The sequence below is a fragment of the Copadichromis virginalis genome, linkage group LG5 (assembly GCF_057382275.1).
Source record: "Copadichromis virginalis isolate Kocher_CV1m ecotype Utaka linkage group LG5, C_Virginalis_male_GT1.1, whole genome shotgun sequence".
NCBI classification, from domain to species: domain Eukaryota; kingdom Metazoa; phylum Chordata; class Actinopteri; order Cichliformes; family Cichlidae; genus Copadichromis; species Copadichromis virginalis.
This window is the reverse complement of record NC_140622.1, coordinates 27,441,128-27,468,149: the sequence shown is the minus strand read 5'-3', so window position 1 is coordinate 27,468,149 and position 27,022 is coordinate 27,441,128. Positions and strand designations below refer to the sequence as shown.

Below are 27,022 nucleotides of genomic sequence, written 5' to 3'. Positions count from 1 at the left end.
TTCCAAACATAGTGTAACAGGTGGATGAAGCCACAGTGATGTTGATATTATTTATCATGAAGACATCAAGCTGCCAAAGTCCTGAATGCTTCATGTGTTTACACACTGTTTAAATACGTTAACCAAGACTCACAGACAACTCTTCTGGCGCAGTGTCAGTCAGTTTGGATTCAACTAGAAGAAGGGCTGTGTGTTGGAGATGACCCATATTATTAGAGATATCCCCTCACTGTTACTGCCTGAAACTCTTCACAGTGCTCTCCCTCCTGAGCTTCTGGCTCACAGGGATTACTGTACATACACTTACCTCATGTAAAACTGTCTCAGAACCAGGGAACCAAACCAGAACAAAAATGAATCTGACCAGAATGAACTGGTGTCAGCATGTTTTAACTAACTATGCATAAAAGAAATGAAAGTCAGTATAAACCACAGGTTTCCAAACATTTAATTACATTTAAAATAAATTAAAAAATACATCAGCACAATGAAAATCACACAGAAACACAGCTTCTTAGGCAGCAGAAAATAAAGAAACATTTGTTCCTCACTTCTCTGCAGGAAAAAATGGAAAAACTCAACAGTTGTCAGATACCATGTCATTCTTATAAAAAAAAAAGTGCATTTAAAAATAAAATACGTTCCTCATGTAACGCAATTCACCAAGAAACTCAGCCAGTGAGCAGCAGGAGAAAGACTTCCCGTTTGGAGGAGGCGTTTCAGTGCTGTCTGTTTGAATTAACTTTTGCGTCTCTTAGAGAAAACCTCATATTTGAAGTTTTAGCCACTAAAATTTGATAAATTTTCCCATCAGGCTGTGAACTCTAACAGCCTCCCTCAGAGAAAAGGGACAGATTTTTTACTTGAACTCAGGGACTTGTGAGGAACGAACGAAAAACACAGCAAAAATAAACTGAGGCCACAGGATGATATACGTCACCTCATTCTGCCGTCTTGTTCCAAAAACAGCTCCCAACGTAACCCACAATGAAACTCAACCACCAACCTCAGCAGAGATGAGTTGTATGTAAAAGATGGACATCCAGGTCTGAGAGGTGAAACTAACACAGTTGATCAATACAGAAGCTGGCATTGCTACAGCTCGGGTTTTGATTATTGCAGATAACAGGCTCTGTGGGAAAGACTAGTAAAATTCACTAATTTTACTGTTAAACTCAAAACAGACTACACTACAGTTACATGACTTTAGGGGTGTGGCCACTGAGCTCCTGTGTTTGGCTCGATTAGACTTAATGTTCCCCGACAGCTTCTGTCGTCTTGTTAGCAACCTGTTAATAAAGAATCTTCTTTAGGGCAAGTAAAAGCTTCAAGTATTTTAAGTAGAACTAAATGTAAAAATGTCTAAAAGTCCTGTTGAGCACCAACCATAAGTAATTAAAAACATAATTGAAACTGAAGACTGCATGTTTATGGTCACCAGTCAAAAAAAAAAAAAAAGGATAAAATTTTTTAAGGCGGGTGTGACATGTCACTATCCTACGAGCATTTTAGTTACATCTACACCTCATCTGCAATGCCTAGTTTCAAAAGCATCAACTAACAAATGGGTGATGTCACAGTGGCTATGTCCATCTTTTATATACAGTCTAAGGCCACCCCTTGTTGGTGGTCTGTAGGTGGGGCCTCGATACTACAAAGGATTTCATCTTTAGCTATGATGATTATCATCAGGCTTTCATATCTGCTCAGTGCCCACGTCCACATCACTGGTTCACTGTCACATTCAAGTACACCTGCAGAGCGCTGGACGTTGCGTTCAAGTACACCTGCAGAGCGCTGGATGGTCAGTTTCCCGTCAGAGTCTTTAGCTCTGAGCTTCAGCCACCACGGCGTCCGACTCGTGGACCACTCCCCTCTGCAGCTCTGAGGGATGAGTTTACTCTGACATATTCACACCAGTTCAGCTTTTATGCAGCATGAACCTTTTTTTAAAGGCTTTTTTTTTTTTTTTTTAAAGGACGATTATAAACCAGGAAAAAAAAAAAAAAAAAAAAAATTCCCTGGTTTAGAATGACCCCCAAGAAAAGGGCAAACTTTGTATGCCTATCCAACCAGAACATTTTCAAGAATCCTGCTAGTAGACAAGCAACATTGCAATTTCAGCTTTCAGCTTTAACAGAATTTAAACTTCGCTGTGTCCCCAATGTTAAATAAATGTAATATTAAGAAAAATAATGATTTAATTTGGGTTTTTTATAAAAGAGCAGCTCATGAGAGCTACAACCATCTCTGGAATATTTACTCTTCCTTTTTGTGCAGTGGGAAGAAGAGTTTATGGAGAATTACACTCAGTGACTCATTCAGGGGTTATTCTGCTTGAACTCATTGTTAGATTGTTACTGTTTCACTGTTAAACTAAACTGTGTATCTCCTGGTCATAGGTGCAGGGGAGTCAACTACTGATTTGTGACATTTTAGTACGCTGATCATCTGTCCCCTCAAGGGTTGGACCTCCTGAGGTCATCAAGTCTGAAGGACTCTGTAGTATCAAAATAAATGCACTCACATGAGAGTGCTGAGGTTTTATTTGACACAGGTCGGAGGTCACGTGCGATGTGATGTCGAGGGAATCCGGTGCTTGTCGTGATGCTTCCGGGAAGGATTCAGATCTGACTCTAGCTCCCGCTGCTTCAGTAACAAACCCTGAGAGCACACAAACACAGTTTGTACAGGTGAGGATGCTCATCACTCATCGTCTTCATGTGGATCAACACAGGCGTGACGGGGAAACTATTCTGCTCATTTTGAGGCAACTGAATTTACTGAGAAGAGGAGAGCGGCAGACTGCTGGGTTTGTAATACACTGGCGGAAACACTGTAACAGACTCTGTAACAAGACTTCAGGAGAATCAGCAGATAAAGACAGCAGACTTTATCTGCTAACCCTGGTTTCAGGGTCATCATACATTATTAGTGAGTAATAATGAATGATGACCCTGACAAAACTAAGTCGGAGAATGATTACTTCCTGGCTCTCTTTCACAGTGTGTCTTTTGTCCCGTCTCCCTCCCCCAACCCCCTACCAGCAGATGGCTGGCCCCTCCCTGAGCTTGGTTCTTTAGGTTTAATCCTGCTAAAAGGGAGTTTTTACTTCCCATTGTTGCCAAGCGCTTGCTCACAGCAGGTTGTTTGATTGTTGGGGTTTTCTCTGTAAGGACACCTTGTGTGTGGGGTTTTTTGAGTGTGTTACCTGGCGGAGCTGAGCCAGGCCTCTGAGGATCTCCTGCTGTCGGTGTATGTGGGTGTTACGAAGCAGCTCTGGGTGGAGGAGGGGGTCTCGATGTGATGGAGGAGGCGCTCCTATAACAGGAGAGAACATTTATTTAGATGCAAACTGATGCACAGTAACATGCTCAGAGGTTTTTCTCTGCATTTATGTGCCGCTGTTTCCAAGTTTGCTACCTGAAAAAAGGTTTTAAGTTACTCCCAGAGGAGTGGATTGTTTTATCCAACTAAAGATCAGGCAGTTATCATGATTGTCTAACAAAAAGAAATAAAGATTTATCTGTTTCTGTGCAAAGACTTTCAAAGTGACATTAGATGAAAGTTATGGAAGTTATGGGAATACAAAATGGACCCAGCTTCCAGGGTCAGAATAATCCTGAATATTTTTTTTAATGGCCACCAGAGGTGATACCTTTGGTTATATAAAGATTATGTAGAAGTCTGTGGCGAAATGACCCTCAGTTTTGACCTCAGTAAACACTTTCCTGATGCGTTCACGAGCTCATTCACTATTTTCAGGTCACACTGATAGAAACATTGAGCCTATTTTGTAAAGTCTGGTGATTCTAAGAGTGAGAAAGGAGAATTATGCAAAATATTTCTTTTGTCAGGCAATTAATTGATTGGTTTTCAACGTTTTGGGGACTTGTGGGATAAAACTCTGAACAAGCAGATACAATTATGTTACTCCATCGTGTAACAATACTGTACTTACATGAAGGCTTAAACTTGAATAAGTATCTAGTTTTTGTTGTGACTTTCAAACCCAAATCATTTCCTCTACTGTATCGTAGAATTTGTGTCAATGGCGAGGCTGGAACTTGAAAATTTTGGGGATCATTACATATAGTTTGGTGTGTCTAACCTGAGTGTGTGAGGGGTGGAGGAGTGTCAGCGGGCTCCAGAGGGTCCAGGTTGAAGACTTCATTAGTCCTGACGTAAGGAATGAACTCCGAGACAAGAGGAAGAGTATTGGAGGCATGCTGACTCTGCGCTCTGTGTTTGACTGCAGGGACAGGAGGAGAGCGCCCTCTGGAGGACAAAAAACAAAACAAAACATGAAAAAGCCCTTTACATTTCTTATGTTTTAGTCTAGAATAAAATGCACAACCAAACTACCTGAAAACTGGCTGAAAATACAATCTTATAACGATTTTAATTGTGGGCTGACCAAATTTAATACAGTTTTCCATTTGTTCTATTAGTTTATTCAATTTAGTTAGTCTTATTTTTCAGTTTATGTTAGTTTAAAGAGTGAGTTTGCAGGTAAGTTTTTATCATTTTGTGTATTAAAATACACAGAACACTGACATCCAAGTCTCAATAAACATCTACAACATTCACCACACAGACACATAGTTGTAGTGGCACACAGTTTTGAAGAGGGAGTCCCAACCCCGCCATGCACAGCTGCTGGACTAATTACTAAAAATTAGGCTTTCTGGTTACAAACTGCACAAACTTTTTTTTCTGAAATTTTTAATCCTCCTAAAAAAAAATTTTTAAAAAAACTTTCAGAATCTGTTCAAATATTAAAACCTTCTGATTGGAGTCTACTGTCCGCTGCTCACCTTTCAGCGTTTAAGCCTGTGGAAATGATGTGCCCTCTGGAGTTGGCTTCCACCTGAAACAGCAGCAGTCATCAACACACACATCCACCTGCAGCTGGGAGGGTTACAAATGACCTCCAGCCAGCAGAGAAAACTAGAAGTAACAAAAGTCTTTTTAAGAAGCTGGTATTTGTGGGGGGGGGGGGGGGGGGGGGGCTACCTTCCTGGTGGGACTGGTTCTGGTTTGCATGATGTCAGGGCACAGGCAAAGCTCCTGGGGTGGAGGAGGAAGAGGAGGGTCGGTCCTCGGCAGACAGGTCCTCTCCTGCAGAGCGAGGAGCTCAGCTTGCCTCTTTAGTCGACTCTCCTGTCTGTTCCTCTGCAGAGCAGCTGGGTAGCGCTCTGAGGCTGGAACGAATTGACGGTTTGGCCTGAAGCAGAGCATGTGTAGGGAGAGATTTTTAAAATATTATCAATACAATCCCTGTTTCAGATGTACTAGAGTGTGATGGTCTAGGAGTTTCTACCTCTGAGTGTTCCACTCAGGTCTCCTCTTGTCCCTCCTGCTCTTCTCTGTCCTGGCAAACGGCTCATATGGGTCTCCTCCTGCTGGCAGACAAATGTTCTCCTTCCCTGTTCTCAACGCTCTGCTCCTGCTGTTTGGAGGAGGAGCAGCAGTGGGCAGAGATGGAGGAGGCTGCGCTGAGACATCTGGAGTCTGAGCTCTGAGCGGCAGAGAAGGAGCAGCTTCTGCACAGAGACAGGGATAAATAAAAACATACAGATATGAGGCCTTTCAGCAAATATTAAATAGGGCTGAACCAAAAAAATGATTTGTACTGTACAGGAAATAATGAGCAGCTTTCTAGAAATATTGCTCCTTCACACAAGGAAAAAAAACCCCCAAGAATCATTTAAACAAATTTTGAGTCTGCCTGTTCAAGTTTGTAGGACCTAAGAGGTAAAGATGACACCGCTACAACTTTATCAATATATTGACAGAGAGCCTCTTTACTCATTTATTTATCTTGTAGAAAAACAGAAAATATAAAATACTGCAAAGGTATTAGATACCCATAGAAAGAGAGGGCAAAAGAGCGAGAGAGACAATCGTGGATATTCATATTAAACATGGACACATTTTCCAACAATGACATCACCTCCAGCAGAATTCAGACAGTTCTGTTTTCCTACACTTAGATATGAATGACGTCAGAGTGGATGTCCCTAATACGGTCATATTAGACACACAGCTCCGACTGTGACCACAGAAGCCAAATTTGCTTGCTGTTCATGCAAAGCTTCTTTAAAGAGAAAAATCTGAAAATGGGCAGAATGGGTCAACTTTAATTAAATCTTGCTAATTTAGTCATAAACTAGAAGGTAAACTGGTAGTTACAGTGCATTCTCTGCTCTAATTGAGGACTCAAAGCTCTTTTTACTCCACCTTGATGCTGCACTGAAACATTTCAATCTCACAAACATGGAAACAGATTTTTTTTAGTGGCTCAGTGCAGATAGACGCAGACATACGGTCTCCCACAGCAGCAGTGTAAGTGGGTGTAGTAGCATTAGATGCGTTACCTGTCTGTACAGCAGCGTCTTTGTAAGAGGAACCCGAAGTGCTGGTGTCCTCCAAATCTTCAGCCTGCCTGGTAACTGCTGAAAACAAAAACAGACACACACAGAGCTGATTATTACAAACATGTTTACTTCAACATCTTCTGCACCTCAATTTATTTTAAATCAGCTGTCACCAGTGCTACACAGGAGGGAGCAAATCCTGGAGCAGGTGTGTTTAATAAACAGTTTGGGAGTGAAACGCTCTCTTCTGTCAGAAACCAGAAAACATTAAACATAAATGAGCACAATGAGTTGGTTCCTTGGTAGGATACTAATGAAACTAATTCCTTTGGGTGGAAATCACTTTCATTGCTGTTTATCAGTCTCTCAGCAACAGTTTTGGTTCATGGCAGAAGTGGATTACATTTCAAGTTTTTAGAAAATGACTCCCTCCATAATCCTCACAGTGGTTCAATCTACTGTTTGGCATTGATTAACTCTGCAAACTATTTCTGAGGCCACGTTCTGTACTTCTGCCACTCAGTAGAATAAAAGATATGTATATTTGGACCCAGACTCTATATTTTTAGCAGCATTACCATGTGGTTGAATCCTGTGCTTCAAAGCATTGATTCATTACTGAGCAGGCAGAGTAAAAATATACTTTTGGTGCATATTTTCAGATCCAAAGTGCAAAGACACTGCAAAAGTCTTACTGACCGTTGGACTCCAGTTCCTGATGCAATCTGCCATCATGGCTGCTTTTTTTTAGCTGCTCCTCCTGATTGATCGATTGCTCCTAAAGATGAAGAACACAATGAAACAGTTTCAGATAAGTACAGTTAGCTTCATCCTCAGCAGAAAATGTTTAACAGAAAATATGAGAAATAAAGGAGTGCAGAGAGTTTACGTAAATGTTTCTGTATAATAGTCTGTCTCTGACCTTTTCCCTCTCCTTCAGTGTGTCCATCTCATACTGTCTCTGCAGCATTTCCCTTTCCAGCACCACCCTCCTCTCTTCTTCCTCCTCCTCCTGTCTCCTCTTCGCCTCCTCTCGTTCCCTTTGCAGACGACGCTCCTCCACTTGGGCTTCGATAGCTCGCTGGTAGGAAAAGATAAAATTTAGGGAATCTTGGTGAGAAAAACATTCACTGATCTCTTCTCTGTGCCTCCTCCTACCTGCTGTTCAAGCTGTTTTAGCCTCCTCCGCTCTCTCTCCTCTATCTGGGCAGGATCCAACAGGGAAGTCATGGTCCTCAGATAGCTGTACATACCACAGGAAAACAAACAAACTAAATATATACACTTATACATCTGCAGCTCATCACAAATAAGTCACCATGGATCGTGTACAAAGAGTCTTTTAAATATTTGACGAGACGTTCCTTCCCACCTGGCCCTGGTTGGGTACCCACGGGTTGTATCCACACTGTTTCCTGCGACACTGTCTGCTCCACAGCTGCTCGTAGCATCCCAGATGAGGGAAAGGCTTGACAAGGGCTCCCACTCTCCCCGATCAGAGCTGCTGAACTGAGCCGGTGGCAGCGCTGATGGAACTGCAGGCTGGACAGGCGGCCTCCTCTGCAGCGAGTCAAAATGTGTAGCCCAGAGCTCGTGGTCCTCCGCCTGCAGACACAACAACACCAGACTCAGGGGGACAACTTTGACCTCTCAAACCTGCCTGGTCTGTGCCGTGTCCCCGCTGTACCTGACTCTGCAGCACTTTCTCTCGTCTCCTGCGCTCAGTCATCTCCTCTCTCTGACGGTCCAGCTCTTCCAACCAGCACCTCTTCTGCTCTTCTCTCCTCTCCACACTTAGCATCTCCTCCTCCATCGGAGTGACCTCCTACAGAGATGCAAGGACTTAATTTTAATTCATATTTTTTGTTGCCTAAACACATCCTTAAGATCACAGTTAAGTTTTGTTGTGAATAAATCTTAAACGCACACAGACACATACACACAAAAAAATATGCTCGAATTCAGTCAGCAGCAGTTCTGAAATGAATAACCCTGAACTGTATAGATAAACAACACTTGAGAGAAATATCAGATTCAATAAATCTTTTCTCGTTTCACTCTCTCAGTGTCATATAAAAAAAAAACAAAATACAAAAAAAACTGCAATGAAAGCGACATTTTTTTGTACTATAAGTTAGAGAGGGATTAAAAGGCAAATAACAAGTTAGGGAAAGTTATGTTACTGAAAATCTTCAACTGCACTTTACTCTTTTACTTTACTCTTAGGCAGGGATAGCTCAGTAGGTAAAGTGGTCGCCCCATGATCGGAAGGTCGGCGGTTCGAATCCACTTAACGGCTACCCTGAGGTACCCCTGAGCAAGGTACCGTCCCTACACACTGCTCCCCGGGTGCCTGCTTAGTGGGCTGCCCACTGCTTCACTGAGTGAATGGGTCAAATGCAGAGAAAAAAACAAGTAATTTCCCCATGGGGATCAATAAAGTATCCATTATTATTATTATTATTATTATTATTATTATTATTATTATTATTATTATTATTATTATTATTATTATTATTATTATTATTATTAAACAGTAAGGTATAAGAAAAAAAAGCAGATAAATGCTTCGTTTGATTTAATTAGTATTTAAGGTGAGATGAACATGTTTGGTCTATCCCAAAAGTTCTTGTTCCGGCGTTCAAAACAGGAAACAACCAGTAATGAAATAAAACAGCTATTATTGAAGCAAAATGACAAAAAAAAAAAAAAAAAACTGAAGAAGAGCTGAACTAAATACAATAAAATAAGAACCAAAATCTGTGTAATACACATTCACTTACTAAGTAATAAAAAAACTAAATATACAATTAAAAGACTTCAGTAAAATAAACCAACAGAATATATTTTCATTTTTAGTGTTTTTTGTAATTGTTTAGTCACCAGGGTCTGATTTAGACCGCAGGTAATCGTATTCACGTTTTAACCTGAAATGGACAAGTACCAGCATAATTACCCGTGTGGTTGTATTCTGGTGTTTTACATCACATTAATATCATCTCCAGAGATAAGATATCTAACTATAAACCACCACATGCAACAAGTACTAAAACACATTTTGTAAGATGCATAGGATGATAAGACAAAGAATCCAATAAGACCAATCAACCCAATCCAATATAAATAAAAAAAATTACTGATAATTGATTAAATATACTTTTTCTGCTTGTTACAAATTTAACTGATGTTTAGTCTTGCTGAGGACAGAATGGAAAGTTGGTGTTCTTACATCAGTTAAAGTGTGATGGTGTGAAGAAATGAAGAAAAAAAAAAGAAAGAAAAAAAAAAGCATGGCTGCTCCAACCTCAGTGTTGATTTTATCTGTGAAAAGTACTTTTATTACCCCGAGTCTGAGGCTGGATCTGATGGCTGGCGGCTGCTGTTTGTGGCTGATCGAGCTCTGCACTGATAACACACTCTGTGTGTCCTCCTCAGCCTGAAAAACACACACATAGACATACACAAAAGGCTTTTACACATGCTACAAATAAAATAAAATAAAATATATCAACCCAGAGTCCAATCACAAGTCCTGCATAAGCCTGTATTCTTCTTAACTGACAGTAGAGGGCGACAGCTTCATACTGAACAAAGTATGATGCAAATAAGTCAATTTTGCACATTTTGGCTATTCTAAGAGTCGAGCCCACTTTCCTAAATCAATTCATCCATTCCAACTAATTCTTGAGCATTACTTAACACAATTCAGCTTGTAGTTCTAGTTGTAAAAGTTCTAGTTTTAATATTTTTGGAACAGTTGGTAAAATTTTAAATCAGCAGTTTAATTATTCAAAAAAAAAAAAAAAAAAAAAAAAAGAAGAGAATTAAAAAACAAAATGAGCACAGGAACTCAGAGGTGACTGTACCTGCAGTCTGCTGGGTGCTGAATGTTGCTGCTGCTTTAGGGCCACCTGTTCATCTAACACACACACACACACACACACACACACACACACGTTTTGACTCTTTGATAACAGGAGTCATTGCCAGTGTTGACCTATCAGTATGTCATTTCAGGTTACCTATACATTAAAATAAACGTCACAAGGTTAAACGCTGATTTTGGAAAACAAAACAAAACCAAAAAAAAAAAAAAAAAAAGGGGTTTTCAAAAGTGTTGAAAAGTAGTACTCAGAGTCAAAGTCAAAATCTTACTTAAATAACACTACAAAGGTTTTAACATCGAGTACTCATTATGCACACTCTGGTGTAATTGTGCTCTTGGAGCCATTCAATTGTGACCATATAAAGAAATGGTCATCAACAACAGCCTGTGGTGTTCACATCATGAGCAGTTGGCATTAATGGACTCAAAGTGTGCCAAGGAAACATTCCCCTGAACATTACACCACCAGCAGAAGCTAGGACTGTTGACATAAGGCTCCATGGAGTCAGGTTGTTGTTTCTGACTGAGCATCTGCAGACTTGGTACTACAAACTACATTTTGCACTTTGGTTTGTGTTACCAGTAGGTTGGAGCAGATTCTCTGTTCAGCAAAAAAGGGACTGAGTAAATGAAATCTATCCTGTCTGGCTTCTGACCTCTCGCTGGATGTTTTCCCCTCATAGTTCAGTACATTTGTGCTGAAAATCCAGATGGTCTAACTAATAAGTAATAATCATACATTAGTGAGGTGTGTAAACACTAAATTTACTTTTTTTTCAGGCTATGAAAGTGGCTTTCTTTTTACCTGATAAGACCAGAGTAACTTATGTTGAATATATAACACAATCCAATTTAAAATAAACTTCCTTTAATGACAGCATGCTCAAAATGCATTTTACATTCTCTACAGACAGAATATATTTTATACATGCAACCTGTGGAGCCATATTTTACTGACACCACTGAAGCAAGCCTTGCTGCAAAGTTACTGCAGGACAAACTGTTCATATTATATTTTCTCAAGAATTCAGTTTCTAAAGCAGAAAATGCATAAATATAATTTCATACTTTAATCTGCTGCCAATTCTTTTTTCCCCCCCACACTTCTCACATCATAGCAAATACAACAAAGAGTCATGTGTCCACAAACTAAAGGCACATTTGTAAATAGGCTGTGGCACAGAGTCTGAAGCTACTGATTATAAAACGGCATGTAAATGGATCAAGTTTAAAGTCTCAGAGCTCTAATGTGCACACAAGAAGTACACGTAATGATTTTCTGCAGCATTGCTCACTTGGCTTACATGCAGCACCTGTGTTGTCCTTTGCTGTGTCATTATTTTACATTCCTTATGTTTGTCTATTGTCCATTCCTCTGATTAGGATTCCTAAGTAAGCAGAACGATCAATTACGTGCAGAAGGAAAGTGACATGACAAGCAAAACACCCCCGTTAATGTGCAGCAGAAAGTGATAACCATCATCATATTAATGGTCATCTCTTAACTTTGGTTTTAAGCTTTGTCAAGACAGCTACCCAAAAGAAATTACAGCTGTGTCTAATTGCTTCGTAGTACGCCTCTCTGCTGTTTCATAAATAGCAAAACCAATGCAAAGTGACTGACATTTTTCCTCATTCTGATTTTTTAACATCAACTGAGGCTTGATTTCAGGCTGAGGTGAGTAAAGACAATATAAGATCAAACAATAATTAAACTCTTACTGTGTTTGCTCTTTGCTGTTCAGCAGGTTTATCAGAGCCATACAATGATGCTCAAACTCTCTGGTATAACTGTCACCATTCTTAATATACATGAGGATTACTGGTTTAAAATGCCTGCGTGTGTGTAACTGTACGTACCGAGTTCTTTCTTCCACTGAGCCTTCTTAGCTTCGATGGCTGCCTTGCTGTCTGACTGTCGCTCTTCCAGCCAGCTGAACATACCTCCAGACAACCTGAGGAACAACAGCATCATCACAACATCTTAAAAACTTGATTTTTTTTTGGATCTGCTGTAACAATGATGTGACATTTGTGTTGTCTAATTATATTCATGCTTGAATTAAAGAGTCAGCTAAATTTCCAGAGTCCTATACACTGACTGCCATCTACAGTAGGTATGCATCAAGAGGAATTTGATTTTGCTACAAGAACTGTGACAAGCTCCTCACTTGTTGTCTTTCTGTTGTGAGGTTCCCATTGAATCTGTTCCTTCTCCATCTCCTTTCTTTATTCCCTCCCCTCCTCCTCCTCTGTCTTCCTCCCTCATATTGCCTCCTCCTCCTTCATTCTGTGAGTAGCCAGATTTTGAGCTTGTTTGATTTCCTGAAAGGGTGAAAAAAAAAAGAAGAACTTTTTAAATTGCTCTTCACTCTGTGCTTCAGTCCTTCTCAGTGCACCACTCTACCATTGCTTCCTTGAGTCTTGTCATCCTCTGGTGGGTGCTGCATATTGTTGGAGGTCTGGACAGTGCTGAGGATGTGCTGCAGCTGCTCACTGGTCAGACACACCATGCTGTCCTTCAGTGCTGCATCCCTACTGGCTGCTGGGTCTTTAAATCCTGCCTTTCCAGCTCCTCGAGTCCTAGTGTTTCCCGCTTGTCCCGTTTTCTCACCGGCTCTCAGGGGCCCAAGAGTAATACTGTGTTTCTGCCTGTCTGACTTTACCTTCAGCAGAAAGACAGAAAATCAATGGTTGAGGGGAGACAGTTACAGAGTTATTTTAAATTTAAGGCAACTTACAATACCCTATTTTATAAATAGTGCACAGTATGGACAGTCTGTTGTGGTGAAGAGAAAGCCAAGTGTTAAGGTTAAACTGTTAAATTACCGGTGTACCTGTAGGTCTTTTGACGATGACCTACAGATAGTGCCTGAATGAAAAAGATCGCAGATACAAGCAGTACAAATTAATTTTTGCACAAATGTGTCTATGTTCAGTCATTCAGGAAGAGCTCAGAGTAGACCTGCTGCTCTTTCACATCAAAAGAACCCATGGTTAAGGAATATAATGGGAACAACACTTGCAACTGGTGTTTTAGGCATTTTCTACTAAGAGATGACCCCACAACATGCTGGGGAGATTGTGGGCCTCAGCAGGCTTAGAAAGGCCTTTGTTTCCCCACCCAGAGGAGCTGGATGAAGTAGGTAGGAGACGAATATCTAGGAATCTCTGCTTAGGCTGCTTCCCCCATTGCCTGCATCCAAATAAGTGATAGAATCCAAAGAACCCCAAAATATTTGAACTAGACAGTAATAACTCTAAACCAGTAGTGCATCAACAGAACAAAAATACAAAACATGAAAAACACGTACATACTTCTTATATACATATGCACATGAGAATTTATAAGAAATAGTCCCATTTTCTCTGCTATAATGCATCTCCTCCAGTATGTCAAAGCAATGATCCTTGAAATTTATTTTAATTTTTTTTATGAAGTAAACAAAGTCACAGGAAAATATATGTGGAAAGTGAGACAGTTGGTGAGCAAAGATTGTGTTGGTGTGGCAAAAACCCCTCCCAAAACTGCTGTGTTTTTAATGTGCTGTGTGCCAGCATATGATGGCACCACAGTTCAAACCCTTTCAACCAAATGCTCTCTGTCAGATGCCTCAGGACACCTGACAGAGCATTCAGCGGAAATCTCTGTTGACAATCTCACCCTAGGAGACAAATTCAGTGAATCATGGAAAAAAAAAAAAAAAAAAAAAAATGTAATGAGCATGCTCCTAGTCTTGCTTTTCACTCGATGGGCTGCCTTCTGGCTTGGAAACTGTGGAGTCTTGTCACCAGCAATGATCCCTCACACGAAATTTGTGCAAGGTTGAAATAGAAGTTGATGTTTGCTCTCTGTGCATGTTTGAGGTCTATGATTAAAGTATAGAAGAAAAGTGTCACAAGTGGTCATAACTGGTCTTCCAGAGAGTTCTGAAAGTGGTCTTTAGATGCACAAGAAGAAAAGAAGGTCGATCACATTTAGATCACAAAAAAGAAGAAAATTATCTTCAGAACAACTGAAGTGAAAAAAGTAAAGCAAGAAATTACAATATTAACAAAAACAAAGGAAAATGTAGTAGGAAACTGAATAAAAAAAGCAATACAAATTGGGAAAAATGTCTATAAATAGAACAGCCAGTTAAGAAAAACAGTAAAAAAATGTGAACAAAAACCATTGAAGAACTTCAGATTCAACAGAAAGCAAGTGAGACTAACAATATCCTGCTCACTCACCTTTGGATTTTATGTGTGAGTGGGACCAAGTCGGAGAGGAACAAATAAAAAATGTTATGTTATCATTTTATTATTTCATAGAAGCTTTTTTGAAAATGTGTCCAAACCTTTACAGGTATGCTAAACCAGATCCTTACCTTGGCCACAGCTTTGACGATGCCAACTTTGTGATGATCATGTGTTTTCATTGAAGTCAAGCTGGCACTCTTCCCTTCAGTATTGGAGGTGACAGATGCACCTGCTCCTCCTGCCTTACTCCTGGCCCCTCTGTGCCTCATTGCCAGCTGTCGGGGTGGACGCTCCTCCCCCTGTACATCTGACACACAGGAGGTCTGCCGGCAGCTGAGGATGTTTGCTGCTCCAGGCCTGAAGGACAGCTGTGAGGAAACACACCAGATCAGACAAAACTATAACAGTCATAAAGCCGACAGACCATCATGCAATTGTTACTGATCATTAGAAACATAAACAATATGTCACCAAAGGTATTTGGATAAACACATTTTCATGAGAATATAATAGCCCAACTTTAAATTGGAGTCCTACCTTTGCTGGATTTTTATCAACACCTGCAGTGGAACAGGCATGGGAGTAGTAAGTATAATTTTGAAAAATAGGAATTTTACATAAAGTAATCTTCACAGTGTCAAAACACAGCTTTACCAGGAAGGTTAACTGACTGTTAACTGTGCGTTTGTTAACAGGATTACTCAAAGAGCTATGGATAGATTTGGATGGAAAACATTATTTTTCTGCACATCCAAAATGAAGATTAAAATGTAGATTATAAAAGCTTAAAGGTCTCACCATGACTTAGCAAAATCAACTTGGGTTTTCCATTTTCAAGTTCAAAAAGCAGGCCGTCCCTGTTCACAAACACAACATCGATTAGGGCACAGAAAAAACACAATAAACACCAAAAATTATACTGTAGCTGTACTGCACCTACAGAACCAACTGTTTCTACTTTCATTTTTCAAAGTGTGTTTTGTCCAAGTCCAAATATGGGATCAGGATCACTGAAACAGCACTCAAATAACAACAGTCCAACCACAGGAGGGTCATGGTTTTTCTTCGCTTAAATGTCCCATTTATGAAACGTCACACAATCACATCTTATGAGTCAGTACAGGGCAAAGATCGATACTGTATTTAAGTCTCATTATCTAGTCTAAGTGGTTGGTGTATGCTCAATTTCCACTCCATATTTTTTATTATTGTACTACAGAAGCTTTACATATTCACAGTTCAAAATAATCCTTATTTATCTTATAGTGATGATGTGAGAGCTGACAGAAGTAGTAGGATTAATTCTGAAGTGTACCAAGCTTTACTCTGCTGATTCAGACAAATGCTGCAGAACTGATCACACTGTGCTCCACAGTACAAATGAATAATGACCCAAAGCATACCAAAAAAGTATTCCAAGAGTTTATCAAGGCACAGAAATAGGATATTGTACAATGCCCAAGTCAGTCACCTGATCTCACTCCAATAGAGCAAGCTTTTCAGCTACTGAAGACCAGACTGAAGGCTTAGAAATCCACAAACTAGCAGAAACTGAAGGTGGCTGCAGTAAGTCTGCAGAGCATCTCAATTGACGAAAAGGATTGTCATCCAAGTATTTAAAATTGTGTTAGTTTGCCAAATTTATTTTGCGCACATACAAATGTGTCTAAAAACAGCTGCAATTCCCAAACAGTTAATGCAAAACCTGGAAAACTCAATTAAACGCTGAAAACTGATGTACAGAACCAAACTTCTAACTGTTCGACTATACTTACGGCTCCAAACCTTGTGCCCGTAAATCAATACAATGTTAAGATGTTTTGATGCACACCAGTCTCACGGTGAAATTTTCTGAGTTGTTTGTAAGAGCTGTAGTCAGGTTCATGGGGACCCTTGCAGGTTGACCTCCCCTCTTTTATTGCTGCAATGTAGTGTTTTTAAAATGGGTCATGTTATGTATTGATTCTCTTCGGTTTTAAGCTAAAATAATCCCCTTCATTTCACTGCGACACATTCGACCCGTGTTAGCCTAAGCTAACTCCCCTTACCGTTATAAGGAAGACTCACCCGAGATTCATGCCGACAGAAGACGGCTACGCGTCTACCTAGGGCCGTATAAAACCAGATGTGGAAACTCAGCACATGACGTACAGCTTTATAAAATCGCTTTTGTCAGGCTCTGACTGGCCAAACTGCTGGTTCCTCTATGTACAAACAGTGTATGTTCGTTGCTGGCGACGACCAAGAAAAGTGTCACTGATTGGCTAATTCTTTATCATGTTTAAAATTAACAGCCAATCACATGTCTTCATTAGAAAGATTTAAACGATGTTGCATTTAAAGTAACTCGGAATTAGGCAAACGATTAAGCCTTTTCCCATCAGCTTGCTACCTCTATTAGCTAGGTATAAATGGTCCACCACCTACCAGGAGGCAGTATAAATGTTGTGTGAATGAGGGTCACAGTGATCACCGTGATCGACTTGATTTTTTTTTAACTTTTCAAAGGGTTTCTGAAGGTAGCCTCCAATTATTAATGCGTTGTTTACAGTGAGACGAATTTATGTAGTCATCCTTTTAAGTCACTCATATTTATATATATTGTGGTTTGTTCTTTATATTGGGACAGCTTTTTTGTTTGCTTTTTTATGTCCCCACCTCGCTTACAGTATCATAACATAACTACTGAACATAACTACTGTAACAAAAATAATTTCCCAAATATGGGATAAACAAAGTATTCATCACATCAAAGAATAATCATCTCATCATAACCACCCCATATCATGATTTATTTTCAAAATCTTAGCTTCTTTTATCCACTTTAATTGCAGTTTTATCAACACTGTTAGTGTAGCATCTGCAGTCAGTTAGTTCTTTAAGTGTTTATGTTTAAATAATATCAGTATTTATGACCTTAATTAATCATTAATGAATTTAAGTCATATTGTATTATTGTACTGTTATTGTTGTTGTTGCTCTTGTTGTTGTTGCCAGAGGCGTTCGAAAGGTTCAGACAAGAGTTTACATAACTGTAAAGCAGTCATGTAAACGTCCCAATTTAATAAACAATGTCTACTCATTATTTTTTGTTTTGGAAACTGAAACCAATTGAGATCAAAACTAAAGACATTTCAAGGTTTTTGTAAGAACTCACTATTCGTATTTCTTTTCTTCTTCTTTTTTTAAAGTTTAAGTTATTTCTTGAATGAGATTTCTTGATTAATATGTGTTTTTTACAAGTTGTCTTTAACCTTGTGTATACCAAATATATTCAAATAACAGTTACATAACACAAAAATGTAAAGTACAAAAAACAGGAAACAAAGATAATTTGTCATGATTCTCAAGATCACCCCAGTAAAATCCCAAATATTAAAATATAAATAAATGTACTTATGATTAAATAATATAATGCATATGATTTGCATATTAAGTAAGTAAGGTAAGAACGCGAATGCCATCTAAACAAGTTCCACATCAATTATCTGCACTGTATTTATTTCTGAATAACTATTCATATATGCCTCCCTAACCCACCTCCTGTATGCCACTCCATTTGAAAATTCATGTAACTTCAGACTAGTGGTGACGTTTGGCTTGCAGCAGTTATAAAATGATTATTCCTCATGTTTCTTCCCCAGATAAAGCTTTAAGTTTATTTTTGGTTAACAATCCTGGTAAACGAAAAAAAGTCTGCAGCTTGCGAGTAGGGTCGTAAGAAACTGTAATTCCTGTTGTGACCTGAAGATGGCACTAAGCCGCCATTGTCACGCAGATGAACCGTAAAATCCAAACAGGCTGACGTTAGCCTCCTCCTGGATGTTTTTCTTCGCCGTTAAAGAGTTTGGCTACAGTAGAGCGACATTAATCAACCTCTCCAGTCTCTGAAGCACCTCCAGCGACATCTCTGCGGAGTCTGCTCCCCGTCCACTCGATGCTCCTGAAGGTGAGTAGCTATCGTGACAGCTCGGTGCCTCTCTAACCGGAGAGACTGCGTAATGTTAGCCGCTAGTGTTAGCATGCACCGCTGCTCAAACGGCAGAGTCAGACCAGTGTTTACCGTCAGAGTCCGACACTCGGAGCATTAGTTGAAGAAGAGAGGTTTTCCACTGACATGAAAATGAAACAACGGGAAGATTTATTTTAACTCTAAGCCGTTTGAAAACGAGTCTGGCTGACTTAGCTAGCTAGCATGTTGTCAGGCTAAGGTCAAGAAGCTGTCCAATCTGACAGCTAACGCTAACTAACATGGTACCGATTCTACAAACGGGATATGTAGGAGACAGCCACGCCAATAGCAGGTAACATCAGCTCCGGTTCTGACCGCTGGAAACGGGGCTGTGTCGCTCACAAGATTTCCAACAAGAGGTGGGTTCCTGAAAGTTTGGCTGGGGTAAATATGGTTTTAAGGGAGGCTGATGGAGTCAGATGGGCTGCCCAGTGTGGCATACTGGGATGGGTTGGTGGTGGTATTGCTACCTGGCATTTTATGAAGGTTTGCCCGGGTTTAATCGTAGCTTTTCTGGGTGTGATGCTGCTGCTCCACAAATGGCGACAGTGTTAGTAAATAAACCGACTCATCCGCTTTACTTCTGCTCTGTGGCGTTTCTGCAGAGGATGCGGTGGTTTCTGTGGCTCCTATGTATTTCTATATAACCAGCAGCTAACAGCCTCTTCTCAGGCATCAGTCAGCTAAGCTCAGTGATGACTGACGAGGTTTCCAGGTCTTAATATAAATTTCTGATCATTACATTTCTGGTATGTAACAGTGCTGTGCAAAAGGTTTGAATGTGTCCTCATTTCTTTATATTTTGGCTTCCAAGGAGCCAGACTTTCTTGTAAATTTTTTGAAGTGATCTTGAGCAATAATAGTTCTGCTCGCTTTCTGGATTTTTCCCCCCCACTCGTTTTCAGTCCTTGTACCTGATCATTTTCAGAATATTTTTTTTGTTTCTTCAGCAACTTAAGATTGACCTATGAATCATTCAAGCATAAAAAGGCTTCTAACTCAAAGGATGAATCAGTGTTGTGTCTACGCAAAACTGTCAGCTTGGTAAAAAACCAGCAACAAAGTATATCCTTAGACAAGTGGTTAGTGGCAGCCTGTTGCATAACACATAATTTGCTCCCATTCATTTAGTCAAATCTGTGAAAATATCTAAAGATAACACAGTTTGATAGACATAAAATTGTATTTTTGCACCAACAAGGTGATTCTCGAAGCGCTATTGGCCCAAAACTATAAGACTAGTTTGTGTGAGTTTGAGTGTGTGGGTAAGCTAGAAAAATGCCCTTTTTGGAATTATTAAAGTTTCCCAATCGGAATCTGAAAAAATAACTATATTTTGGCGTGGAGAAACAATCCTACAAAGACCTGACACAAGACCTGAGAGTTCCATCTGGCGCTTCAGTTGATTCAGCTACTGTTCACTGAAGCCATGTCACAAATGGCTTTAGTGGAAGGGTGGCTGTATAAAGTATCTTAAAGCATTTTGGAGATCTTGTCAAAACTGGTATAACTGTAAATGCAGGAAAGTACCATGAAATTTTTAAACACCATGCAGCACCAACCGGAAAGCATTTGATTGGGAACAGTTTCATTTAAAAAATTTTTTTTTTTTTAGCATAACAATGATCTCAAACACACACACCATTGCAGTAAAAGCATACCTGGATAGAAAAACACACAAAGGAACACTATCAATCATGGACTGGGGTCCGTTCTTCGTACCTCGCTTACTACATCCAAGATCAAATGACATATCCAAGATCAAATCATCGCGCTAACTTTGAGCTCGCTATTCCGGTTCTCCGAACGCAGCTGTTGTTGACGATTAGTATAGCTGGATGAAGTAATGTGAGATCACTGGGTGGCTTAACAGGGGCTACGCATCGATAGTAGAAACATTGATCGGCAACCCTTTGATTGGTCGACGAAAATGTCGAAGGAGCGCGCTCGGTATTTTCCGGCAGCAGAGCAAGAACTCTTGATTGAGGGATTTCAGGAGTTTCAGAGTTTAATTAAAACGCAAGGGAACACTGCAAAGGCTGCAAAAGCAAGGAGAGAGGGCTGGCAGAAAGTTGCTGACAAATTATACTCGTAAGTAATTTAATAATAATAATAATAATGGATTGGATTTATATAGCGCTTTTCAAGGCACCCAAAGCGCTTTACAATACCACTATTCATTCACTCTCACATTCACACACTGGTGGAGGCAAGCTACGGTTGTAGCCACAGCTGTCCTGGGGCAGACTGACAGAAGCGAGGCTGCCATATCGCGCCATCGGCCCCTCTGGCCAACAGCAGTAGGCGGTAGGGTAAATTTATTATATTATATTGCATTATATCATATTATATTATATTACATTATATCCTCTTTCACATTAGAGCCACAACAGGACCCACTAGAACATGGGAACAAGTAAAAGTGAAATATAAGAATATTCTACAGAATGGTAATATTTATCACTTATATTGCTTTTAGTCTCTTGAAAAGAGACCCTGAAATAATCTGTTTGTGTGTTTATAACAGCAACCAAGAAAAGGGCAGAGCAAAAAAAGACAGGTGGTGGTCCTGCACCCCCTCGTCAACAAGTTGGTTAAGTAAATAATACCCTCACGGGAAAATCGATATCTCTCTATGAGCACACTGTCGCGCTGAGCTAAAGGATCCTGTCTATCCCGCAATATACGCTGAATTCTGAACCCCCTCCAAAGGTCGGGGGTTCGATTCCCCTGAACAGCTACCCTGAGGTACCCCTGAGCAAGGTACCATCCCTACACACTGCTCCCCGGGCGCCCAATGGCTGCCCACTGCTTCACTGAGTGAATGGGTTAAATGCAGAGAGGAATTTCCCCACGGGGATCAATAAAGTACACTTTCTTTCTTCTTAAAGGACCAGGAATTCATAAAATCTTAAGGTATTTAAATTTAAGAAATAATGCATAAAATATGACAATACAAAAAAAGAACAACTCAAAATAAATAATCTACACTTTGACACAGGGAGTTAGTCCTTAACAGGACGCTTATGTTATGTTTCAGTTTGATTTAATGTAGCAGTGAGTGCTAAAATGATAATTGTCAAAAATAACTTTCTTCAATAAAAAATGTTCAATATTAATTTGATAGAACTCATTCCATCAATAGCTTGATAGACAGCAAAGAAAGTCTAATTATGATGAGAATACCGCTAAGTTGAACTATTCATGTGACTGGAAGAGAGTTAAAACTACAGCATGTTAGGTTGACGCACCCGCAGCACTTAATCTATGGGTCTCTGCAGCCATACAAACTGAAAGACTGATCGATGGTCTGTATGGCTTATGTAGTGAGTCATAAACACAGAACAGTGGCAGTACAGATGAAATGTTTTACAGTTGTTTAGAACCAAACTATTGTCATCTTGGGTTGTTAAGTCAGGGTAAGTGATTTGGTGGAGGTTGTCAAAGTAGCTCCTTTTCTAAATCCATGCACTGCTCTCGCTCTCTGACATGCCCTTGTTTCATCTTTTGTCATCATTGTGCACTAGGAATGTAAAAGCAACCTGTTGCCTTAGCAATGATATCCCAATATTAAACATCTAGATCACAAAAACAATTATACAGGTGTTTTTGCTAATTCTATGCTATTGCACAACCCTAGTTACTAACGCCATGGCCTTAAACATTTCTATTAGACCGCACTTCCCCAGCTATGTGTAGAAAGTTGAACATTTCTGTCTTCCTTCACTGTTACATCAAGTGTGGTCAAATTGGGCATCTGATCCAAATCTGAAATTGTCAGAATTAAGGTTTTAGTTTATAATAGATGCTTATGTTACTTCATTGAAATACATGTCGTACATGTGTCATGTTCAGTTCCTGACAGAAAATGAATAATAAACAAACCAAAATTAACCATTGTATGTTCACATCTCACTTTTAACCTTTAACAGAAGTACTGATTTGGTTTATATCATGATGAATATCAATATCAACTGATGACATAGTAATTAATTGTGGCACCAAACAGATTTGGTGTACCACCAGTCACTATCCAGGCTCATTAGGTTTTCTTGAGATGTTTAAATTTAATCAAACATCAATGCCAGATGCAGACCTTTCATATAATGTACAGTCCAAATTAAGATAATTACAAAAGACCAGTCAACAAAGAGTCAAGAAAAAGGCTTCATTGACTTCAGGATGTCAGCTCAATATGTGCAGAAAGTTTCATAATGAGAGAGTGACAGATCTTTGATCTTGTGGTACAGCTGTAACATATAACCCAGCCTTCTGCCATAAAATTCATAACACATCAAAATGAAACTTCCTTTTACAGCCTTCTGAGATTTGTCTTAGAAACATAATTTGCTGTAGCTGAATGGCTTTTTAGTTCAATGACTTTCTGAACCCTCAGTTCTCTGTGACTTCATGTGACTACTTATTTGTGGAATAAATTCTTTGTATTTATTACACGGCGTGCTGCGGGGAAAAGTCTGTTCTAACGTTTGAGTCTAAGGTTTATTTTTTAGCACCTGGCGGCTCTTTTTTACTTCTCATTCGTAAATAATCTGCTCTTTCACGTGATTCAGTTTATTTTGAAAAGTCTCAACAGGATCTTGAGCTTTATTGTGAATGGTTTATGTGGTACATAAACAAGCGGACATGCGATGGTGTTACCGTCGTTGTTGCTAACCACAACGCATAAAAACAGGCGCTTGTCCTTCCGTAGTGTGGTTATATTAAATATAAGAGAAAGAGAGAACTTTAAGAAATTAATATAGCCACCACAGTGACCATCAAAACGGTGAAAAAATATTGCCTTAAACAGTTTATTTTCCGACACCACGAAACAAACGATAGCGTAAAATGAAACGATAGACGTTTTTATATCGTCATCCAATATATATCGTTATATCGAACAGCCCTATGTTGAATGGAGTCCCAGGTGTCTCTTAATAGGCAGTAAACAAGCATTCATTCTCTGACCTCAGTTGTCTGCCTTCAGTATCAATTTTGTTTTGTCTGCATCCAGTTAAACTGTGCGGGCCTAAATTTCATTTAAATAAAAATACTAAATAATTTAAGAAATTTGAGCGCTGCATTAAAATACTGAATATAAAAGCTCCAGAGTAGAAACTTAGTTCAACAAAAGTGATTACTGACACACTAATTGGATAACTAAGGATAATTGGAACAAAATGGACTACACCTGTGATTTCTGATGAGCCTAATTGCGTGCATATGGATATGAAATTACCCGTGAACAAGGACAACATCCAAGAAAATAAACCATTCCTTCTTTTTCAGCGTGAATAAACTTTGGTAACAAACATGAAAAGATGCCTGATGAGTACTGGGGGCACATCTTTAGTCTGATGAGACCAGAATACAATAGTTTGGTTCTAACCTCACCAGGACCACCTCTGTGAAGTGCAAAGTAAAGAATGAAGGAGGGACTATAATGATATCGAGCTGCAAAAGGTGATGGGGAGATGACATTTCTAAATGGCACCATGAATATTTCTGGACCAAAATACAAGCTGACAAGGTGGCTTCCAGTCACCTGATGCCCTGTAGAAGATGCCAGAGAGAAGAGTCAAAGCAACATTGCCAAAAGAATCTGAAAGAATAAATGAATTTTTGCAACTCTGTAAGCATCTAAGAGGAGATTATCAGGGGGAAAAGTAAATAAAAGTGAAAATAAGAAGAGGGAGGAGGCAAATGGATGCAGAAAGATTCAAATCTTTGTAATAAAAGATGGACTATTTGTTTGTTGCATTGAATTCCAACTATAGGGTCTGTATTCTTAATGAAAATAAATTCTGATAAGTTTAATACATTCTTTTGTGAACTTTTTATAAAGATAGTTTTAATATCTCAATAATAAAAATAAACATTTTTAATAGATTTTTAATGCTATCAAAAAATTTTTTGACATACCCAGGCAAATAATTTTAACTAACTCTGCATTCACACAGGAAGTGACTAGAATTGATCATAGAAGGTCAATGACATTTAGCAACTTTATGCAAAAACAAGTGAGAGCGACCACCAATAACTGTAAAGAAGAAGTCATTTGACATTTCAGGTGGGGTGGGTAGGCAACTGGAGCCTGGAATGTTCATTAGTGACCAATCACTGATGAGTGAAATGCTTCATATGAGGATAAAATTAAAGGTTTAACTCATAGATGTTATGAGTAGTTTAGTTAAACTCATAGAGTTAAACCTATGAGTTTAACTAAAGAGTTAAACCTTTAGTACAAATCATGTGAATTATACCCTGGATTTTAGATACACTTTAACTCTTTGAACCTGATACTGTCTTTGGCTCTTCCAAAGATAATTTAGATGCACTCCCTCCAAAACCAACCCCCCCAAAACCTTTAGGTATTTATACTTAAGATATGTCTAGTTACCCTTAAAAGATTGTCCAGATGAACAGAATCAACTTTTGTGGGATACCCTTAAAAGCCTTTAAACACTGTTCAACACTTATACCTGTTAACTGTCTGCACCTGGCTCACAGAATTTTCCAGGAATGGTGACGCTATTTTCCAGAGAATCACTTGGTGATGATTTTGCACAATTTTATCTTTTATCTCAAAACACAATGTGTTCGAGAGCATTTTGGACATGCAAAATAAGTTATTGTTGTGGTGCTAAGAAGTAACCCTGAAAAGTTAATCCTGAAGTAACTTCGCAAATCCTGCTAAACCTGCTTCATAAATTTCAGTCCTCTGCTCTGTTTTACACAGAACTAGTTCACAAACATCAGAGTATGAGAAACCAATTTTTACCAATGCCACAAGTTTAACCATGAACTTGACATGTCAGGCGTTTCAGCTGACAGACTGACATGTTGAGTTTTGGTTGCCATGTTGACACTACCATCTTGAGTTTGTGGTGAAAAAGGAGCCCATATGGTAGACGTGTGTGGTCTAGGTGGTTGTTTTGACCGATGCAAACTGACATTTCTCTGACGTCATACCCAGCCCATTTTGTGTGTGTGTGTGTGTGTGTGTGTGTGTTTCTCAGCAGCTGTTTGGTTGTGTTAGGGGACCCTGGAAGCAGCTGTGTGTGTATTTGTGTTTCTTCCATGTTGTAGTTTGTGATTTTTGACAATGACAGATGTGTTTTGGTTTTTTTTGGGTGGGGGAGGGTTCTTCCCATGGGACTGCATGATACTGCAAAACAGCTGGATCTACTTCCTCTGTTCTTTCCGAGCCTCCTCGTGGCATCATTATTATATCATGAACCGTTGTTCATCCTTGCCTTCTCCTTTTTTCTGGGATTGCTATTGAGAACATAGTTATGTATATGGATTGATTAATTATCTGTTACACTTAAACTGGCGTCTCTCATTTAGAAACCTGAACACTACTGGAAACCTTTTCCTGTTTGTGTGTCAGCAGTACCAGCCTCCAGCCTTTATTTAGCATCGTTTAACCTAGTCATGCTACACTGCACTGATACAACCATTCAGCAGTGAAACACAAGCTGCTGACATATGCTGAGGATGTTGATGGTGTCTTTTGGGGATTTTTCTAGAATGTTTCTCCTCATGGAACTGCACTAAAGAGGTAAGGGGTGAGAGATGGGATCCTGACAGTTGTAAATGGTATAGTTAATTGTTTGTGGTGGTAAAAAAGACAACAAAACGTTTTAAAATGTTTTTATGGTTTTATATTATCCAGTGTGATGTCATCAAACGTCTTTCTGGAACACACAACTAATGATGACATACGGGGGGAGATCTCCCTGTCATCTCCCTGTGTGAAACTGCCTGATTCAGTTTAAGCGTTGTTTTCAATAGATTGCATAGTCAAAAAACTCACTCCCATTTTTTCTTGTTGCATGTTGAAGCTGTACTTGGAATCTTGTTAAGATCCAACCATGCAAAATCAGATTTTTTTTTTTTTTTTGCCGTTTTTAAGTGGTCTTAAACCTTTGCTTGGGACTCTTGTAGAGGACATAAAGTCAGAGATAGAAACAACAAGGAGCAGGTGCATCTAGTACAGGTAGAGCTGCTGCAAAAACCCACAGAGCTCAGCAGCCTGTTCTCTGATTGGATAGTTAAATTTGTGATTGACATGACATTGGCCAATCAGATGAAAGGAAGAATAACAGGGTCAAAATTCGTACTTGTAACTTGAAGCTTGAGTGCAGAGTTTCACACGTATTTTTTAAGTAAAAGATTTACGTCCACACACAAATCTTTTTTACGCACACACAAATTCTTTTTACACATACAAATCTGTTTTACACACACAAATTCTTTTTACACATACAAAACTGATTTACAAGTACAAAATATTTATGACCACAATTTGAGCCCATACAGGGGCCCTAACAGTGTTTTAATCAAAGACTAATTGTTGATTTTGTTGCATAAAGCTACTTCAAAGAGTCAGCTACTGTTCTGCCTGTATCATGGGAAGCTTACTTGTGTAAACAAGGGCAAAGAGAGGCGTGCGCTGTCACAAACTGGACCAAAGAAAGGAGCCAGGAGGCAGCTATA

General features: G+C 39.4%; 1 protein-coding gene across 4 annotated transcripts; it reads right to left on the bottom strand.

Moving 5' to 3' along the window:
* Positions 1 to 425: 425 nt before the first annotated feature.
* On the bottom strand, positions 426 to 16,772 carry ccdc66 (coiled-coil domain containing 66). Of its 4 annotated transcripts, none has more exons than XM_085457162.1 (21): positions 16,576 to 16,772; positions 15,307 to 15,365; positions 15,046 to 15,068; positions 14,637 to 14,876; positions 12,674 to 12,932; positions 12,438 to 12,591; positions 12,127 to 12,221; positions 10,247 to 10,299; positions 9,724 to 9,816; positions 8,068 to 8,205; positions 7,753 to 7,985; positions 7,539 to 7,623; positions 7,303 to 7,461; positions 7,080 to 7,158; positions 6,381 to 6,455; positions 5,324 to 5,546; positions 5,017 to 5,227; positions 4,818 to 4,870; positions 4,112 to 4,278; positions 3,212 to 3,321; positions 426 to 2,664 (listed from the first exon to the last, which is right to left on the bottom strand). In XM_085457162.1, the coding sequence occupies exons 1-21, from the start codon at positions 16,584 to 16,586 to the stop codon at positions 2,566 to 2,568; spliced, it is 2,619 nt and encodes an 872-aa protein (XP_085313288.1). In that variant the 5' UTR covers positions 16,587 to 16,772; the 3' UTR covers positions 426 to 2,565. The 4 variants fall into 4 exon arrangements, with proteins under 4 accessions (XP_085313288.1, XP_085313289.1, XP_085313287.1 ...); XM_085457163.1 differs by lacking the exon at positions 15,046 to 15,068 and adding an exon at positions 16,284 to 16,429 and having other exon boundaries at positions 6,381 to 6,458; positions 16,576 to 16,771; XM_085457161.1 differs by having other exon boundaries at positions 6,381 to 6,458; positions 16,576 to 16,771.
* Positions 16,773 to 27,022: the final 10,250 nt, after the last annotated feature.

Bases quoted from the DNA above. Each gene is read 5' to 3' on its own strand.
- ccdc66 (XM_085457161.1), bottom strand. The intron at 10,300-12,126 runs GTACGTACAGTT...TGTGTGTGTTAG, and splicing joins TCAGTGGAAGAAAGAACTCG to ATGAACAGGTGGCCCTAAAG. The intron at 4,871-5,016 runs GTAGCCCCCCCC...CTGCTGTTTCAG, and splicing joins GAACCAGTCCCACCAGGAAG to GTGGAAGCCAACTCCAGAGG.